This window comes from Macaca fascicularis, chromosome 6 (assembly GCF_037993035.2).
Source record: "Macaca fascicularis isolate 582-1 chromosome 6, T2T-MFA8v1.1".
Taxonomy (NCBI): Eukaryota; Metazoa; Chordata; class Mammalia; order Primates; family Cercopithecidae; genus Macaca; species Macaca fascicularis.
The window spans coordinates 125972639-125993553 of NC_088380.1; the positions used below are offsets into that span (position 1 = coordinate 125972639).

The window sequence follows — 20915 nt, forward strand, 5'->3', positions numbered from 1 at the left end:
GGGGTAGACTTCACGCCAGCAGAAAATGAACAGCAAAAGAGCAGGCGGAATTTAGGGGCTTTCACGGATCATCATCATCGTAATAGTCAATAATGATGGCAGCAGACACTAACATTCACGCGTTCTTAAGTGCAAGGCACAATGCACATGTGTATGGCCCCATTTTACCATCTCAACACACTACGAGGGTTGGCGTCTCATTTTTACAACGGAAGAAACGGAGGGGCTCAGGAATAGCGTATCCTCTGCATATCTCCCAAGTGGGTCCTGTTCTCCAGCGCCCCAGCGGTCTGGGCCTCGCGGTCCCAGTCCGGCTCCCAGGCCGCCGCCCAGCCCTTCTCCGCGCTCTCCTGCGCCTGGGCCACTCCCGACCCCTGCTGTCCCGACCCCTAGCTCCTCCTCTCCCACTCCGCCCAGCCCCAGCCGCTGGGCTCCTCCTTCCCTGCACGCTCCGCCCCCGACCTCCCGGCTCCTCCCCGGCCTGCCCGCCACACCCCTGGACCCTCCTGCAAGTTCCGCCCCTGGTCCCCGGCTCCTTTTCTCCCGCCAGCTCTAACCCGCGCTTGGCTAAGGTCCGCGGGAGCCCGCGAGCCACCGAACGAGTAGAGAACTCGGCGCCGCCAAACAGCCCAGCTCGTGCCTCAGCGTCCCGGCGCCGCCGCGCCAGTCCTCCGAGTAAGTGCCTCCTGGGCGCTCCAGTCCCGCGCACACCCCCGCGCGCCTCTCCCGCCGCTGGGCTGCGGGCTGCTCTTGGGGCGCGCCCCCGGCTCAGAGAGTTTCGGAAGCGAGTGTGAGTGAGTGTGAGTGGGTGCGTTTGAACAACTTGTGTAGGTGGGTGTGCGTACGAGTGTGTGCGGGAGCGCACAGCCTCGGAAACTCCCCGTAATTTTACTCAGTTCCAGTGCCGCACTGAGGATCCAAGACCCCTTGCCAGGAACCCTTACCTATTCAGGGCGACCTCTTCACCATCTCCTGCTCTGAGCCTCATTCCTTCCCTCCCTTTATAACTCGGCTCCCTATTTGTCACGTCCTCCTGTAACCGCACATGCTGGCGAAAGCACTGCCCGGGTTATCACGGTGCCCCAGATTGCAGACTGAGATGCTGGCCTGAGATTGTAATCCAACCTTGCATTGTAAAACAGGCAGAGACCAGAGCCCTGCTTTGAGATCATTCGATGGAGACTTCCTTTGAGGAAGAAAGTGTGTGTGTGTGTGTGTGTGTGTGTGTGTACATGACTGCACATGTGGCACTGGAGCCCTCAGCACCTGCTTCAAAGACACCTGATGAGCGCCCAGGCTCCTCGGACTCCGGGCGACTGATAGGCACGTTCAAGACCAGGCTGACCCAAACAGGCTTAGGCACCTCGAATATGTTTATTGCTTCAGTGACACTGTATTCCTAAACCAACAGATTTTCTAAAACACAGAAGCTCTATGTAGAAAGAGCAGTATCCCTAGAGGAATCATGGAAAGAATCAAACAGTAGTTCAGTGCCCAGTGTTGAAACAAGAAAATCCTTGGATTGCTTAAGACTGATAATTCTATCCCTACATAATTATTTTTGTAGGGGGAGGTGGGGATCAGTACTCCCTCAGTGCAGGACATATTTCTGCATTTAAAAAAGTAACTGGAAGCTTTGCTATCATAACAGCAGTATTATACAAATGGTTTCTTCATCTATAAAGTGATTGCCTGGTTGCTGGGGTCCTATCTAATTTTAATAGTTGCTCTGAGTTCTTCTACATTTCAGTTTATTCTTGCTACTTTCTTGCTATGAAAGTAGAATATTCTCCTACTTCCTTGATAATAATCCATTTAAGAGATGCTCAAATCACATTCTAAGTAGAAACTATTCGTTGAGGGTAAGGATAACAAAGCTGTGTGGCCAAAGGAAATAACCAAAAAGGGTAGGCTTTAAGAAGCCATTGTGCATTGGCACATGAAAGGTAAGAGTTAATAAATCACTGTTAAGTGCTGCTTATCGCAGCCGATATTTTTATCCTGGTTTGAATCCTGTGTTACACAGAAGTGTTTCCACACTGTTTTCACTAAGGAAACATTATGCTTTGCAGTGTAAACATATGACTGCATCTCTCTTTAAGGAAAGAAATAATTATCACATTTAATTAAACACTTAGACACATTTATTGCCACCGTCTAATTAGATCTGTCATGAGGAGTTAAGTCAGCAAGCTATTGTTGTTGTTGTTTTTAGAGATAGGGTCTCGCTATGTTGCCCGAGCTGGTCTTGAACTCCTGGGCTCAAGCAATCCTCCTGCCTCAGCCTCCTGAGTAACTGGGACTACAGGGGCCCTCAAGTAATTGTTAATATTCTAGCTAATAACACAATTTGCTTTTTTGTGGATTTTTGGATGCCTTTTCTCTTCCATACACATTTAATTGCCTCCCCCATTCACTGCCCATCTTTTGAGTTTTTACTTGTAATCTGAGTAAATAAAGTTTAGGGAAGTAGACTAGCACCTACTCCTCTGTAAAATAGGAATCCCTTAGATACTGAATGTGTTGTGTTAAGCTCTTTGGATTGACATATGTAGACTTTATAAACCATTATATTAATCCATATTATGTGATGATTTAAGAATCATTAATAAATCAATGAATAAAACAAGGTTCTACCAAAATCACAGTGATCCTGCACAAATGGGCCTTTTAAACATTTTCTTTAAGGGCAACTTTTACTCTGTGTGCCTTTTGTTCCAGTGTGTTTAAACTCACCAAGAAAAGTTGGTGTGAGTTGAGAAATCTCATGTTTGTTGTCTCTTGATTTTCTATTTCAGACTACATTGCTAGACAGAGTCGCTGTGTATGTGTTGAGCTGTTGTGAGCACAGGCTGTCCTGGGATCCTAAACAGAATAGCAGAAACCTGGGGGTGAACACACGGCAGAGGCCGGGAACAGAGTATTTTATGAGGCCAGTTCTTTGCAATTCTCATTCTGTTGAAATGGAGGAAAGGGTGTGTGGAGAGGAATGATTGCATCCAAACAGTACTAATTAGGAAATGCTGAGTTGGAGGAGGAGTGAATTTCTATGTGACTTATGGCTTGGAGAACTTCACAGAGGTAATCTTTAAAGTTGAGTCTGCTGCAGTGCCAGGCACTGCAGAGGTCTCATATTTAATTGATACAGTTAATCCTCTTCTGCAGGAGATAGCCCAATGTGGTAGTAACACCCTGGAGATTTCATTCGTTCTCAGAATTGAGCTTTGTTCCACATCATGTAGAATGGTCCATTCCCCACGCCCTCCATTTATGCCTGATAGCAGTTGAAGGGGCTGAACATGAGATAACCTCCAGGAGACAGGGGAGAAACAGTGATGATAAATAAGGGCCACCTGCTTTTTCACAGAGGGGAATGGCATAGGACCTATTAGTACAATCCCCGTGCTGGGGCATTGACTTTGGCAATGGCGACACGCACAGGGGCCAACCTGGATAACAAAATGAACAATTTCCCCTGCTTTGGCATTCTCCGGGATCTCTGGCTCTGATACAGAAGTTAAGGGAAGGAATTGTGTGCTGCCAGATTAACTTTTATCACCTCACCCCTCCTCATACTGCCCGCATCCTGCATTTAATACCAAATGCACACAACAAGAACTCAACAAACACTGAAAAGGCCCTCGTAACACCCAATCTTTGTGTTTCCCTGTGGCTAAGAATTTTCTTCCCATACTCTTGTGTCTGGTTTCGATGACTATGGCCCTGGAGTCTGAGCCAACTGCAGTTTCTAAGTTTTTATACTTCAGCTGTGCTGCCCAGTAGCTGAAAATGAGTGATTTGTAGAGGGTAAAAAACAAAAACAGAGACAGAGAACCATGTTGCAAAATGTAAAGGAGGTCAGTTCATTTTTAGCCTACATTTTGGCCTGAAGAGGAGGAAATGAGCTACAAGTGGAGTGTAGATAATTCTAGAATGGCAGAGCCAAGGGGCATCTTGGAAACCACCTGGTCTGTGGCCTTATACCCTATGGCTGCTGTTCCTCAACTTTGGAGGTGTCCACCTCCTTAGTCCAGCTTGCAGGAGGAGAGCACCATTCATTTACACAGCAGGCATTTACTGAGCTCCTGCTCTGTGCCTAGTACAGCACACCCTTCTCATGTTTACATGAAAGCCTTGGGATTTGAGAAAGCAGGTAACTTGCGGAAAGATGCCTGTTGATAAGAAGGAGTCCCCGAAGGTAAGTTGCTAATGGCAAAAATGGGTTTGGAAGTCTCTTGTGTTTCACCAAGGAAAGTAAAGGTACTTCCTTAGTCAGGACAGTAGAATGATATTCAAAATATTTGTCTTTCTCAACAATAAGAAACTCAAAGAAGCACATTTCTTCCAACATCTGTTTCAAATAACCAGTGGTATTACTGAAACAAACCTGATTCCATAGGATTTTGTTTTACATCAGACAGAAGGTACCTGAGAATTGTTTGAAAATGTCACAGGCTCAGCAATAATCAAATCATACCCAGCCCATCCTTTTAGAGAGCAGTTGCTTTATCTCTGGAAGCAAGTGTTTATGGTTCAGAACCAAGGTAGCTGAGGTTCAGAACCGGCTGCAAAGCTGGGTGTGTGCCAAAAAGCTTGTTTTCCTAGGCTTGCCCTTTTCCGTATAGGACAAGGGGGATTAAAAACCAACACGGTGATGTTTCTGTCAAGACGACTGGGGGCTAGGTGTACAGATCTTTTCCACTAAAAACAAAAACAAGGGTTGCGGGGAGGTGGTCACAGGAATGAGACTCCAGGTTAACTTGTGAACACCTCTGGGTTAGTTTCTTTAATAACAGATAATTAAATTAAGTTCAAAATTCCACTTGTAGTTTCCTTAAACATCGGGAATAAAGATGACTTTAGTCAAGAAGTAGTTGGTTCCAATGACTTTGCTGGAACCAGCACCTCCTGTCTCAGCCCCTGCTGGCTGTGTGGCTTTGGACAGTCTGCTTTGCTCTCTGAGCCGGTTTCTTCACCAGAGTAAAAACTGGGGATAGTATTTACGTTGTAGGATTGTTGTGCAGATTACAGTAGATGTTCCTCTGCTGTGTCAGTGTGCAGAAGGCACCTATTAAGTGGAGGACTTGGTTAGATTGGCCAAATAGGTCTCATTCCAGTAAGCCTTAGTACTGAGCCACAGTGGAGTAGAGAGGGAAAGTAGTAACTTGTGTCATATGTGGTTTTAGCATGAATTCTTTTTTCCTTTAACGATGCCAGAGGAGCCCAGAGAATGGGGTGAATGTAGCACAGCTTCAATGATTGCCAGCTGCAGGGTCACATGATTATATAAGGGAAATGTTGCCACTGCTGCCAAAGATAAGTGAACCAGAGCAGGGCATTCGAGTTTTATGTGCCTGAGAACGAAGAAGAGCCATAGTACCCATTAAGCTTCACTGCATGAGGGAAGCTTTCAAAAGACCTATTACAGTTAAATTGTGAGCAGTGGGTTGGCCTTTCACAACTCCCATGTTTAAAACAGGTAGTGAATGAAACTAGATTATCTAAGACAGACAGCTGCCCTTGGTGTTGCAAAGGGAATCGGGCTGGCGTGTCTTCAGGGGAAGTTGCGTGAGTTCCGGGAGGCCCAGGACAGGGACCGCATCTGCAGGATTAGGCACCAGGGCAAGGTCTTTTGGGAACACAGTACTCAGCAAGGTACGCAGTGACTCTTGGATATTTTAAAGGAGCCAAAAAGTAAGCAACAGCCCACTCAGTCAATACCCTCTTTAAGCCTGGCTTCAAACCAAATTCATTTAGCTCAAGACTTCCTCATTCCCAACTCTTATTTATTACTCTTCTTTATCATTTGTTTAACAAAATGAGGTTTGTTTTTTTGTTTGTTTGTTTGTTTTTACAACATGACTGTCAACAAAAATAGGGGAGACGGAGATTGTGGTGTGCGTCATGTAGGCCCAACTACACTCATCCTTTCCTGTCCTGAGCTCTCATCTGACTGCGTTCAGACCCTCACACCCATGCAGACACGAAAAGAAATGCCACGGTCTTCTGAGAAAAAAATGCATGGACAGTGTTGGTGACAGAGTGAAAGTTACAGAACAAACTTTGGTCACGTAAATCTTTGGGAAGTAAGTGCAGTACCTCATTCCATCACTCAGTGGTCAGGAAACTACTCTCTTATTTTTCCTTCTTCACTCTTTAAAGGGTTGAGATTGTTTTCTGGAAAATGGCAGGTGTTTGGTTAAATCCTGTTTCACTACACTTGAAAGGCAGAGCAGTCCTCACTTAGTGATGGAATTCCTTTTGTCTTGAGGCAGAATTAGGCTGCTAGTGACTCATGAAGTATACCTGGAAGAGGTGAATGAGCTCAGGCCTTCCCAACATCCGGTGATGACCTCTGTTTGCACACACGTAGCCACTTTGCTCCTTCGCTTTTATGACCTGGAATGACTGACAGTGCCTGAAGGAACAGCTGCTATTACTTGCCAGGGTAAGAGACCCTGTGTAAATAGGGAGCCTCCTAAAGAAGCAAGGATTCCCTGCCCTGTGTACCTGTGGTGCTTATCGCCTCCCTGTCAGGGAAGCTCTGCCCAGGTGGGGTAGTTTGAGGACATCATTTTCTGGGCAGCCACAAAAGTGATACACCAAATGAAACTTTGAACTTATCCAATGTGCTGTATTTGAGGGCTCATCTGGGACTTATAGCTCTGAACCTGACTGTAAGTCAGAATCACCAGTGAAGCTTGATGCAAATTGAGAACCCCTCGCCTGGGATACTTATGGGACTCATTTTCCTGTCTTGTTCTAGAAAGAAGCTTATTTAGGCAGCAGCTAGCTGTAGGGATTTTTTTTTTTAATTATTATTATTATTTTTTTGGCAGTGGAAAGAGCTCTTGAAAGTACAGAATGACTTTAAAGTTTAAAGATTAAAATGAACACAACATATAAAATGAACACAGCATATAAAATGGACACCTGTGTACCCATCTTGAGAAATAACAAATTTGTTTTTATAGGTCTTCACTGGGTGGAAAAATATTGACAAGCAACCAAGTCAAGAACAAAAAATAACAACCGAAACAATTAGTGGTGTCCCACAAATAGATCCAGGAATTGAAGGCCATGAAACAGAGACATTGGAGAGTCTGCCCAATGTTCATTAGTTGAAAATCTAGACTTTGAGTCACTGACAATGCTGACATCATAAATCCAGTATGGCGGCTGACTTAAGGATAACTCAGGTGGTTTGTAGATACTGAACTGGGATGGGCGCCCTTATTTCAACAGGGGCACATGTTTGGAAGAGCCCACACCCAACTCAGGACTCAGAGTTGCCAAGCGGACCGTTTCCCCTACCCCAGGCCTGTTCCCTGTCCTGAGGTCCTGGTACCTCCAGGAATCTATTCTGTTCTCAGAGTGTCCCCCTCATTTTATAATGGTAGAAAACGAGAAAATGAAAAACAGACCATTTTTTTTCTTTGAAGCCATATTCTGTAACTTCCTCCCTCTGCTTTTGCATTTTGGGTTTTGCCAGTACTTGAGACTTCTCTATTTCTGAATTTTAGTCAGTTTTTAATTTATTCTTACAGGGGCCATGGAAATTATGAATAATAAAGGTCTGCTACTGATGATACATAGTACTAATTTTAGAAGAATGACAGCTTTTTTTTTTTTTTTTTTCCCTCCAGATTTAAATATTTGAACAGAGAATGACAGGTATGAAACTGACTAATTCAGGTCTGGCCTCTGCCTTCCTCTGTAGTCAGCCATCCCCCAGTTTGCTGCCCTGGAGTTGAGCACACCAGGACCTTCCAGCCTCACCATTAGGGAAATGAGGCAGATAGAGGAGGTTGGGCAGTGACTTGTGGAGACAGGTGGCAGGGGCAGAGGATTAACCACCCAAGTCCTGTAAGCATATCCACACTGAATTTTACCCTTTAATCAGTCTTTCGTAAGTTCTGCTTTCTTTTTTTCTCTCTCTCTCTTTTTTTTTTTTTTTTTTTTTTGATATGGAGTCTTGCTCTGTCTCCCAGGCTGAAGTGCAGTGGTGCAAACTCAGCTCACTGCAACCTCTACCTCCCGAGTTCAAGCGATGCTCCTACCTCAGCCTCCCGAGTAGCTGGGATTATAGGCACACACCACCACGCCTGGCTAATTTTGGTATTTTTAGTAGAGGCAGGGTTTCACCATGTTGGCCAGGCTGGTCTCGAACTCCTGACCTCAAGTGATCCACCTGCCTTGGCCTCCCAAAGTGTTGGGATTACAGGCGTGAGCCACTGCACCTGGCCTGAAAGTTCTGGTTTTTTATGGTTGCCTTTAGTGATGATAGTGTACCACATAAGTGTATTAGTTTGCAGGGGCTGCCATAACAAAATACCACAGACTGGTGGCTTACACAACAAAAATTTATATTCTCACAGTTCTGGAGACTGGAAGTTCAAGATCAAGACGTCAACAGGTTTGGTTTACCTGAGGCCTCCCTTCTTGCCTTTCGGATGGCCATGTTTCTGCCGTATTCTCACAAGAACATTTCTCTGTGCACATCCCTGGTGTCTCTCCCTTTTCATAGGATATCAGTCGTATTAGATTAGGGTCCCACCCTTATGATCTCATTTAACCTTAATTCTTTATTAGAGGCTGTCTCCAAATACAGCCATAATGGAGATTAGAGTCTCAGTATATGAATTTGGGGGCTATATTTCAGTCTGTAACAATTGCCTTTATAAAGGATATTAGTTGTTCCCCTTTACACAGGGAGGATCATTTCAAGACCTCCAGTCTATGCCTGAAACTGCACGTAGTTCTGAACCCTATATAAGCTATACTTTTTCCTATACATGTGTACCTATGATAAAATTTAATTTTTAAATTAGGCATAGTAACAGATTAACCATAATACCAAATAATAAAATAGAACAATTATAACAATATATTGTAATAAGAGTTATGTAAATGTGGTCTTTCTCTCTTCACTTGCTCTCAAAATATCTTGTATACTGCACTCACCTATTTTCAGACTGCATGCTCTATGATCACACTGCAACTGTGGAAACCGAGACCATAGATATGGGGGCCTACTGAGGAGACCACACTGTTTGTGTTGTGATTGTCATATGGTTTATTTCTATATATATGTATAATCCCCACAAATTATAGTTTTTTCTTTAAACAATGATCTTTTGAAGAAATTAAAACAGAAGAAAAATACCCACTTACTGTGTGTGGGGCTTTTGATTTTTTAGTGTACACCCAAGTTTCCATCAGGGATTTTTTTTTGTCCTTCAGGCTGAAGAGTAAAAATTTTTAATATTTTAGCTCACATCCGCTGGCCACAGATTCTCTCAGCTTGTTGTGTGTGCGCACACCTGGCGTCTGTGTGTCCAGCTCTCCTCTTACAAGGACACCAATCAAATTGGATTGGGGCCCACCGTAAGACTAATTTTAACTGAGTCACCTCTTTAAAAATTCTGTTTCCAAATGCATTTGCTTTCTGAGATATTAGGAGTTAAGGCTTCAGCATATGAACTTTTTGGTGTTTCTTAGTCTGTTTGTACTGCTGTAACAAAAGACCTGAGACTGGGTAATTTGTAAATAACAGAAATTTATTTTCCATAGTTCTGGAGGCTGGAGATTCAAGATCAAGGCACCTACAGATTCAGTGTCTGGTGAGGGCAGCTCTGGGCTTCCAAGATGGTGCTTTTTTGCTGTGTCCTCACATGGTAGATGAGACGGGAGGTGGAGGGGCAAAAGGCACTGGGGTAATCCTTTCAACCTCTTTTGTAAGAGCACTAATCCACTCATAATGGTGAAGCCTTTATGACTTAATGACTTCTAACCACCTCTTAATACCACCACCTTGGGGTTTAGGTTTCAACATATGAATTTTGAGGGGAGATACACCTTCAAAACCATAGCAGGAGGGACGCAATTCAAATCATTACAATCAGGATGCTTTAGGCTGCAGTTAAGCGAATGCCAATGAACAGTGATTTGATAATAAAGACATTAAATTATCTTATATGAAGGGCAATCTGGGATTGGGTAGATTCAGGATTGGATCCTTGGCTAAACAGTGTCATCAGGGATCAGTTCTATCTATTCTCATCCTTAGCATGTTACATTTTTATCTGCAGACTTGCCACTTTGTGGGCAGAAAATAGCTTTCTCAGCAACAGGTATCACAGGTTCCTGCCAACCTCTTTTTAAGACAGGAAGATGTGTGTGTGTGAAGGGTGGACACAGAGGGCAGCAATAACTTGGTTCTCCTGTAGTGTTTATCCCTTTTCATCCAGGAGTAAAATCTTTCCTGAAGCCTCCTGAGGCCTCATTGGCCAGAACTGAGTCACAGCCTTAAGGGAAGCTGTAAAAGTGAGTATTGGGCATTGAAGGAGAACCTCTATTGTGGGAGGTTGGCTGTGCCCATAGAAGAAGGGAAGGGGCATGGTTACAGGGTGGACAAGAAGCACCTATACTAACCCTGGGCTCCCGTTCCCTAGAGGCCAGTTACAGCCATCAGTATTCCTGATACTAATAATCCCAGGTTTCGTTGGAGTTAAAACTAACCACCCATAATGGTAATTGGGAGGAGAAAACCAAATAATGATATGGAAGTTGTTGAAAATCACATATACTTAATTACTAGTAGCTGTGACTTTTTCTTACTCTTTTTCATTTTAAAACTGACTGGACGTATCTTGAAGCAGTGATTTTTTAATGTTAAAGATCATAGGTTTATAAAATAGCACTACTTACTTTGGAGAAGGCATCCTGCATTCCAACCAGAAAGGTATCCATCATATAGAGAGTTCCTTAATTTTCCAGAAATGTTTGCCATCCCAGTAATCATGGCAACCACTTATTGAGTACTTAGGGTGGGCCAGCAGATACTGTGCCGAGTGCTTTATACACATTATTTAATTTCATCTTCAGAAGGGATCTGTGAGAAAGATACTATTGTTAATCCTTGTTTACAGATAAGGAATTGAGGCTTAAGGAGGTTAAGTAACATGCTGTGAGTGCCTGGCCATGCTGGGATTTACACTCTGGTGGCATAGCTCTCCCCTCCCATACTTGTGCTATAGGGTGTTACCCTTCAATAATAGTGCCACAAACACCCTCCTTTTCTGTGAACTCTCAAAGGCTGTTACCTCTCCAACCAGCCTGGTTCTGCTACAAAGCTTGTCTCCGTGTTTCATTCAACAACAAATAGTAGAAGGATGAACCATGGGGTGTGCAGAGCTGGTCACACCACATCTCATGGAGTGTGAGATGTGTCATCTTATATTTGTGAGAACCCAATGCCCAGCTGTTCATTGCAATTCTGGTAGATATCTAAGAGGTTATTTTTTTATTTTATTTTATTTTATTTATTTGTCATATGTGTTTTTTTTAGAGATGGGGTCTTGCTCTGTTGCCCAGGCTAGAGTGCAGTGGCTATTCACAGGTGCAATCCTAGCCCACTACAACCTCAAACTCTTGGCCTCAAGCAATTCTCTCGCCTCAACCTTTTGTGTAGCTGTGGGACTACAAAGGTCCATGCCACCACACCCAACTCTAAGAAGTCATTTTGAATTGAGATTGCTCTTGAGGTATTTTGGAGCATGTCATTCGTTATACACTTTTTTAAATAATTTAAGGGTTATAAGGCAAATTTTAATTAAACAATGTAGATTCAGTTATTTACCTTCAAAGTGAAAAGTTCATTGAAACAGAGTCCTTAAGATGCTGGTTCCTGTCTGATTTATTGCTGGGTCCCTGCACTTTCCACCTAGCACTGAGAGACACCTTGCAGCTTTTTCCGTCAGTTGGCGACTGTGCTGTTATGCCTGATAGATTTTCTTAATGCTTTTTTCGTACTTTTATTGTAAAATAAAACATAAATATCAAAAAGCCACACAAAACAAATGTACATAACTTAGTGAATTATTACAAAGCAAACACTCATATATATCACTAGCATTTAGGTCAAGAAATAGAACTTTGCCAAATGGACCAAAATCTTACATCCCATCCTGATCACATTTCCCTCTGTTCCTCCAAAGGTAAATGCCATTCTGACTTTTATAGTAATTACTTCCTTGCATGTCTTTATGGTTTTATTACCCAAATGAGCAGCCTGACCCACTGAGTTTAGTCTTACCGATAAAGAAAAAAAAAATGTATTTTAAGTCTCTTTTAATCTACAGATCCCTCTACCGGAGTCTCCTTCCTTTAACTTTTTTTTTTTTTATTTGTTGCAGGACCTGGGCTGTTTAATCTGTAGAGTTTCCCACAGTGTTGATAACAAGAAAGATGCACACTCATGGTACAGTTTAACTTACTACTTTGCCCTCTGTTTCCTGTATCTGGATCCAGAGACTTGATCAGATTCAGGTCTGGTCGCTTTGGCAAGATTAAAGATGATGGTGTATTCTTTCACTGGGAGACACATGGGGTCTGGTTTTTCCACTCTTTTGATGTTAGCAGCTGTTGATCCTCAGTGTCTAAATCTGTTAAGTCAGTGGGGCAATTGCAGAATGGTGATACTCTAATTCTATAATTTTGATTTTATTTATTAGCTGGAATAATTTTATAAGGATAGATGCCTTTTCAATCTGTTATTTGATTGCCCAGTGGTACAATTCACATAGGAAAGGGATGTGAATTCTTTCCTATGCTTGATATATTTTATATATGCTTGATTCTTTCCTTTGATTTACTCAGTTTTCAAGAATTGATTTCATGTCATTCTCAGATCACTGATTAGGGTGTTTTTTTTTTTTAATTGTTATGAGCTCATGGAATTAAATCTATTTTATAGGTTTTATTCCATTGAAATTTTAGTTTTTACTGAGACTCAAATTGTCTGATCTTTGACGAATGGGAGCCTCTTCAGTTGGCCCCTAAGTCCTCCTGATCTGACCTTAGTATTCTTGTTAGTTTCCTGCTGTTTGATTTGTTAAGGTGGTCCATGCTTGTCTTGTATATTTCTTGCCTATACCTGGAGTCAACCATTTTCCCAGGAAACCCTGGTTTTTTTTTTTTTTTAGTAAGAAATGGTATTTCAAGACTATAATCCAGACACTGGGAATCCTCATTCACTGGAATGGTTAGTATAGGCCTTTCATTGGTCAGAGCTGGGAAACACACACACACACACACACACACACACACACACACACGCACGCACACATAAATACTCATATAAAGATAAAATACTTTGTGAGTTAATAATGCTATTTCCAATTCAAATTCAAGACTATAGGGTTTCTGTTTAACCTCTTATATATTACATTTTTATTCCTTTCCTTCTGCACTTTAAATCCTGGTTTTTTGGTCACAAGGGAAATAGACTATTATATAATTACCTATTTGATTACCCCATATTACACACACAGTAGTCTCCAAATAATGACAGTAATACTACCATTACCAGCTATGATTAATGAAAACAACAAAAATAATTTCTTTGGCATATGCCATACTAATTCTGCCCCACGTTAAAAAAAAAGGTTTAGTACTTCTGCATCATCAGATCTTATTATTGTTATATATTAAAATATCTCCCTTTTAATACTCATTTGGTCTTATTTGTACAGGTTGTTGTATATACATCATGCTTATCACTTGTCCTCATATCAGTGTCTCTAGACATTTTGATTGAAGCTCTTTCTTTAGTAGATTTAATAGGAAAGGATCATGGGAACAATATTCCCTAATTTCTTGATAAAACTTGGTCTGTGACCTTTATAATTAAGGGTCACTGTTGTCTGATATAAAATCCTTGGCTCACATTTTCTTTCCTTGAGAATTTTAAATATGTCACTCCATTTTCTTCTGATGTAAACTATTGTTGTCTGAAAGTCTAATGATGATGATCTCAATGTTTTCCCACTATACGAGCTACTCTTTTAGCACTTTTCAGAGTATCAACTATATATAATTTCATTCAGTTGACAGAGTATGAGCATTTCAGTACTGTAACTAGCGAGCTGTTATGTTACCAAATCTGAGCGTATGACTTGGTCAACTGTGGTGCCAAATAATCTCTTTCTGCTCTTGACCCAGAATAAGCCACTTACTCTCAGTAACTGTAGGTTTTTTATCTTTGTAACCTCCGCTGGACCTTGTAAATAGTACAGAATTAACACTAAACATATACTTGCTTATGAAATAAATGCTGTGGAAGGATGTGGGCTTTTTTCTTGTTGTTATTAGCCTGTTGGGATCTGTCCCATCCCTTTGCCTCTTTTCCTCTGATCCGGTGAGGCTTTGCCTTTGTGTTCCTTGAGACAGGCCCTTCCCCTGAGCAGAAGGTATGAGGGTGCAGCACCCGTCGGTTCTGGGTTGTCCTGTGTCTGGTTTTCAGACTGTGTTCTTGTTGTATTGCATTTTCAGTACTAGCATGTTGGGAACTCCTGGCTCACAGAGTATCTGACTCCACAGTAAGGCCACTGTGGTCCCCATGCCTGCTTGCCCTTTTCTTTGTCTACACCTTGATCTATTCTTTTCTGGGTTTTATAGCCCAGGCCCCTGGCGTGTGGGACATAGATCCCAGCCTCTCTGTGACCTACCTTTTCTGACCACTGCATCAGTGGGTGCTGGGGATTGCACCTGCCCAGACAGGCCCTTTCTTCCTTCCTGCCCTTTCCTTTCTTGACTGATCTTTTTGGTCTTCATTTCTTGCCCATCAGAACCTTTTGCAGGGCACTGCAAAATGAGACCCTTGGCCAAGATATAACTCAGATGCATTTTGCTCAACTTACACACTGTGTTCAGCTTTTAAAATTGCCATCTCACTTAGCGGGGCATTTGTGCCAGTTTGGCCAAAGACTCTGCTGCTCCCTATTGTGTTCCTCCTGGTAGGTCATGCATTTCATTTATCTGCCTGACTCCTAGAGACAGGTGAGTTGGTGACCTCTGAACTTTGATATCTCTTGCTTCTCAAAGCATTGACCATATGGTGATGACCTTGGGCTGCCCTGTTTTATTCGTGGCCTGCACTAGTTTAGTAAGACATTCTTGCCCTGATTCTCTCACCCTGTTAGGTCCTGGCCTGTGGGCCATTCCAACTTTTTCTTTCATCCTCTTGAGTATCCCAGTCACATGTAATAATAGGAAAAAACCAATCGTATGACACTTAGCTTTTAAAAGCTTTCACTCTACAAAAACGATGAAAATGATCAAGGAGTGATAGGCTAGGCATAGTGGCCCACACCTGAAGTCCCAGCTACTCCGGAGGCTGAGGTGGGAGGATCCCCTGAGCCCAGGAGTTTGAGACCAGCCTGGCAACATAGCAAGACCCTGTTTCTATTAATTAAAAAAAGGTAATGGAATAGTGGTTCTTCCCTGATGGATGTAAATGCTTAGGTGATCTCTTATTGCAGGTATAAAGAAAAAGGGAAACTCTTAGCCTTGGTCACACCAAGGAGATCTTGCTGTAAGAGAGTCAGATATGGAAAAGCTGCCTGTGACTTGAGAAATTGCTCTTACTCCCTCCTTTTCTGTTCCTGGTCAGTGCCCTGAAGTGAGGAGCTGTAGAGTTGGGCCCTTCTCTCTGTGGCCGGGCCTGTGGGAGGCCACTCATGATCCTGACTGCTCTAGTGAATTTCTTCCCAGATCTAGTTTTTCAGGTCACAGTTGAAACAGTCCTGGAAATGACTCTTTGCTCCAAAGAATCTTTGAGACAAATAAGTACTTGGGTTAAAAAAAAAACACAAAAACAAAACTTTCTATTCTGTTTTATTAGTTCAGCAGAAATCATACTGAAGACTTGTTCTTCTTCTGTTCTCAGCTGCCTGTCTTTTTGCCTTTTGCCTCTGGTTGGCCCATGTATGTGCCAAGTGTGACAGTAAAGGCTCAGTAGTTTTTGACCACTTACTATGTGCCAGGCACTGTACTAAGATCTCTCTATACATTGCCACATTCTTCAATGACAGTTTGAAATAAGTTCTATCATTATTATCCCCATTTTAAAGATGGGAAAACAGACTGCAAGAGCTTAAGTTGTTACCCAAGGTCAGAGGAAATCAGATATTCAAATCCGGTGGTTTCTAACCATATTGCCGTAGTTCCTCTTGCAGGAACTAAGCCACCCAGCCAGCTTGCAAGGGCTTGCTGGAGGGTAGTAACAGAGCTGGGATCCAGGGGTTAAAGGATAGCGATCTTGAATATTGTAGAACAGTTCTTCAACCAAAAAAAAAAAACCAAAAAAAACTTTTGAACAGATTTTTCTCAGAGCTTTTTAAAAATCCCTGATTTAGACCAGGCGCCTGTAATCCCAGCACTTTAGGAGGCTGAGATGGGTGGATCACTTGAGGCCAGGAGTTCAAGACCAGCTTGACCAACATGGCAAAACCCCCTTCTACTAAAAATACAAAAATTAGCCTGGCATGGTGGTGCATGCCTCTAGTCCCAGCTACTTGAGAGGCTGAGGCAGGAGAATTGCTTGAACCCAGGATGAGGAGGTTGCAGTGAACCAAGATTGCACCGCTGCACTCCAACCTGGGTGACAGAGCTAGACTCCATCTACAAAAAAAAAAAAAAAAAAATTCTGTAGCATAAAAACATGACTCCAAGTCTCACAGCCTGAGTAGCCCCAGGTTTATACATCCATTGTCAGGGCTGCAGACAACTTGAGAGCAACCTGTCTTGCTGATAACAAGTCAGCAGTGTTACTAGCATTTGCTTGTTAACAATACCTCAATAAGGGACAAGAAGAAGGGAGGTGAAACTTAAATGTGCCAATTTTGAAACTTGCTAGGCATTCTAGTAGTGAGTTTGGTAGAGAAAGAAGTTAAAATTATCTAGAAATAAGGTTTTTGAATTTCTTACTATCTGTGCTATCTCTCCATATGTTGTCAGAATCTTTTTTTTTTTTTTCTAATTTAAAGCATCGTTTATACCCAGCGGAATATCATAGAGAAATTTTGCTTACGTGGTCTTTTTGAAATAGTTAAGCAAAGGATGCAGCAATTATTTGGTACTAGGTAATAGGAAAAACTCTGGACAGGTGAGCAGGTAGGTCTGTGCAGAGACTGGGTATGTAATATTGTTGAGATGCTCAACCCCTCTGGGCTGTAATTGGTATATCTAAGAAATGTGAGTTGTCAACTATAAATCATCTCTAATCCCTCAGTGTGAAAATTCTGTATTCCGGTAATTATCACATGTACTTTTCATTGTCATTTGAAGCATGGGAACCAGGGAGTCCGAAGCTACTGGTGGAGCCAGAAGAGTAGTATCCTGGGTCCCTGTGGGAAGAAGTGCTGACTGCCCCAGTGTGGAATGAGAAATTCTGCATAAGTGGCTTTGGGTGGGAAGCCAGGAAGAACTCTGGCCCCAGAGTCTTCCCAGGAGGCTCCAGAACTACAAAATGTTTGCCTTGAGATAATCTTGTGAGTAGGTTTATTTTTAGGCTATATTTGTGTTCCCTCTCATTGCTAAGATAAGTGACTGTTAACTCTACCAACATACAAGGAAACTTTGCTAAATTATGTTTTACACAAGAGAGCCTATCTGTAAAAGTATCCAAGAAGCTGATACAAGTGACCACAAGTGAATTCATTTTGATACAAAAAGGGTTCAGTACAGCATTGTTTTTAAGAATGAACAAAACAAAAACTTGAACAACCTAAATATGGGTCAGCTGCTTTTACATACATGAGGGCGCTTCCTTGAGATGAAACACTGCAGCTTTAGAACGAGGTTGGTCTCTGTGCACTGATACGGAAAGATCTCCAACACAGATTAACTCAAAAAACAAAATACTGATCTCATCATGTGTAAAAAGGCATATTGTAAGTTTATGAGTACATAAGCCTTTTTCTTTTTTTTTTTTTTTAGAAGAATGAACAATATACTGTTAGTAGTGGAACTATGAGTTGAAAGAGAGGAAAAGAGTTTAACTTTTCATTTTATACTGTCTATGTGTTTAAATTGTATAATAAAAATATATTTGGCAAAGGAGGGAATTTAGATTTCAGTTGAGGTTTTGAGGCATTCTAGTACTTTCTTAGAAAAATCTGTATAAAAAGTGCATGCTGAGAAAAGGTAGGCATTGTCTGGAAACTCTTCAGGCTCCCAGTGTTGGGTAACTCCCACACTGCACTTCCCCAGCCTTTACTATCCTCTTCTCAAAACACAAATCTCTGGTTATTGATTCCTCTAACCCAGAATAGTCAATGATTCCCAGTGTACATTTTTAAAAGTCCCGGTCGGGCGCGGTGGCTCTCGCCTGTAATCCCAGCACTTTTGGAGGCCGAGGCGGGCGGATCACAAGGTCAGGAGATCGAGACCGTCCTGGCTAACACGGTGAAACCCCGTCTCTACTAAAAATACAAAAAAATTCGCCGGGCCTGGTGGCGGGCGCCTGTAGTCCCAGCTACTCAGGAGGCTGAGGCAGGAGAATGGCGTGAACCCGGGAGGCGGAGCTTGCAGTGAGCCGAGATCGCGCCACTGCACTCCAGCCTGGGCTACAGAGCGAGACTCAGTCTCAAAAAAAAAAAAAAAAAAAAAAAGTCCCAAAGAGCATCATGGCAGAGCAGGCAGGCGATGGGCCTGGCCTGTGAGTTTGTCATCTTGCATTTGGGCAATGTTTGTGGTGGCTCTGCCATGCCCCAGTCACAGTGTTAGTGCAAGAATACAGAGGTGAACTGCGTGCTGTGAAACTACGCAACTTCCTCTAGCCTCAGTCTTCCCACTTACAAGACAAGTTGTCAGTATTAAATAGAACAACAAATGCACGGAGCCCGGAGGACAGTATTTGCTCACTTGCCCCATCCTTCTGTCCATGCCCAAGGCCAGATGTGATGCCTACTCCTCCTCTGAATGTTTCCTTTGGTTCCCATTTCTAAACCCTGCATTGTTCCAGAACACATCGCACACATCCCTTCCTTTGCCTGATTGTATCGCCCCTTTCCTGCGTTGCCCATTGCTTCTCTTTCCTGGACAACATTAGCCTACCCTCTAGGAGCCAGTTCAGATGCTGCCTCCTCCAGGAAGCCTTTTCTGGTTCAGAAGTCATCTCTTCCTCTTAAGGTTTTGTGTAGTTCTTTCTAGTTTCCTTTCTTTATATTGATTCTATCACTTACAGCATTCCACCTTAGTTTGCAGCCTTCTGTGCCTTACTAGGATAGCTTCCCGGGGGCAGTAACCAAGTCTTTGTTTTGCTTTTTTTTTTTTTTTCCAGCTTTACTGAGATATAATTGACAAATAAAAATTGTATAAATTCAAGGGGTAGAATGTGATGATTTGATGTGTAATGATTACCAGAGTCAAGTTAATTAATAAATCCTTCACCACACGTAGTTACCGTGTGTGTGTGTATGTGTGGTGGGAACACTTAAAATCTGCTCTATTAGTAAATTTCAAGTAAACAATACAGACTTATTAACTATAGTCGCCGTGCTGTATATTAGGTCCCCAGAACTTACTCGTCTTATAACTGAAGGTTTGTATCAACATCTCCCCATTCCCCACCCTCCAAACCCAGCCCCTGACAGCTGCTATTCTGCTGTCTGCTTCTAGGAAGTAACTCAGTTTTGTTATCTCTGGAACTCATCTTTGTGCCCATGTTCTCAGTAAATATGTGTTAACCAATGACTTCATTTTTAGGATTTGCCTAAATATCATTTTTACTTAAGGGGTTATTTTAGTTTCAACTAAAAATGAGAACATTTCCTTGAAATCCAAGCTAGACACAGTTTCTTTCCCCCTGCAGGGATTAAACTTGAAAATTGTGGCTTTACTAAGCCTGAGGAATTTTTAGGAGGAGACCAGGCAGGCGTCTTATCTCGGTTGGTCTAGACAGTCACCACCTTGTACGTGAGTAATTGGCCCATAAGCTTTTGTCTGATGAGGTGAGATGTTAACCTGATAATTTAAAAAGCAAACATACTACACCCATTACTAAGACAACTCCCAGCAAAAGTAAAGGAAATTTATAAAGAAAAAGCAGTAAGGTTATAGAGGTGTGTGTGAAAACATATGTTTCATTTCTCGTATTCCTTTCCATCCTCATCTATGGTTATATATAGCTGTGACCATAGAATATACACAATTTAATGTTCTGTTTCCTCTTAACATTATTTTGTACACCGTTTTGCATGTTTTTATGGACACTTGATGTGTTTCTAAATGAAACAATTGGAGTTTAGTTGGTTGTTGCCTTTCCTGAGAAATAAATGGAGAGTATGAAACAAAGATGTACTTGAGGGAATGTAAGCATCGTATATTCCTAAAAGGCATGGTCTTATTCTGATGTTGCTAAATTTTATGGGAGCAAAAACATTAACAAATGATTTGATTGATGTTTGCAGCACAATCAATGGGATTAAGGCCTTCGGCCACTGAAAAAAGTTTTCTTTAATTAAATACACATCTTTAAGAGATTAGACAGAGTTTCACTCAAGCAATGGCTCTTTATTTAGAAAAGCAGTTGGGAACAGCTGCAAGGCAGTCTTTCCTTATCGACAGGCTTGTATAAGTAGCCCCAAGTTGTTTGCTAATAAATTTCAGGTCCCTAACACTAATAGGATGAAATAATTTTACATAGAAGGATCAATCTCTAACCTCCTTTTTCAGAAGAAACTAATCTGACTGGTGCCTATAGGCAATGAGGTGTGTTTAACATATGGAAAGAATTAGACTAAATACCAGAATCTCTTTGAGGTTTGTGGATATAGTCTCCAAAGAGAGAGAAGGGCATTTAAAATTAAACTGCACAGAATTATAACAAGCACTAACTACTCATTCTTGGAATGAATCTTGCTTTGGCCCTAGGCTAAGTTGACTGGATTTGTGTTCCTTTTGTTGGCTTAAAGCCACATTCACTCCTTTTTACAATGAGAACCAACTGCTTCCTAGCACGGTTTTGTAGCCTTCTTTTATGGAGGTTCTTAATTGTTTTGCTATTTCTTTCATCATGCAGAGTCATTAATACAAATGTTGATTCAAAGCAAACTTACCTTCTGGGCCAG

General features: G+C 42.1%; 1 protein-coding gene across 2 annotated transcripts in view; it reads left to right on the top strand.

Moving 5' to 3' along the window:
* Nucleotides 1-517: 517 nt before the first annotated feature.
* Nucleotides 518-20915, top strand: part of TNFAIP8 (TNF alpha induced protein 8) — a 123065-nt gene continuing 102667 nt past the window's right edge. Inside the window, exons 1-3 of one of the 2 annotated variants that reach the window (XM_065546669.1) lie at nucleotides 518-675; nucleotides 10251-10326; nucleotides 12198-12262. In XM_065546669.1, the coding sequence (XP_065402741.1) occupies nucleotides 12250-12262 (13 nt within the window). In that variant the 5' untranslated portion in view covers nucleotides 518-675; nucleotides 10251-10326; nucleotides 12198-12249. The remainder of the gene's footprint in view (nucleotides 676-10250; nucleotides 10327-12197; nucleotides 12263-20915) is intronic. The other variant, XM_005557581.4, reaches the window with a different exon arrangement.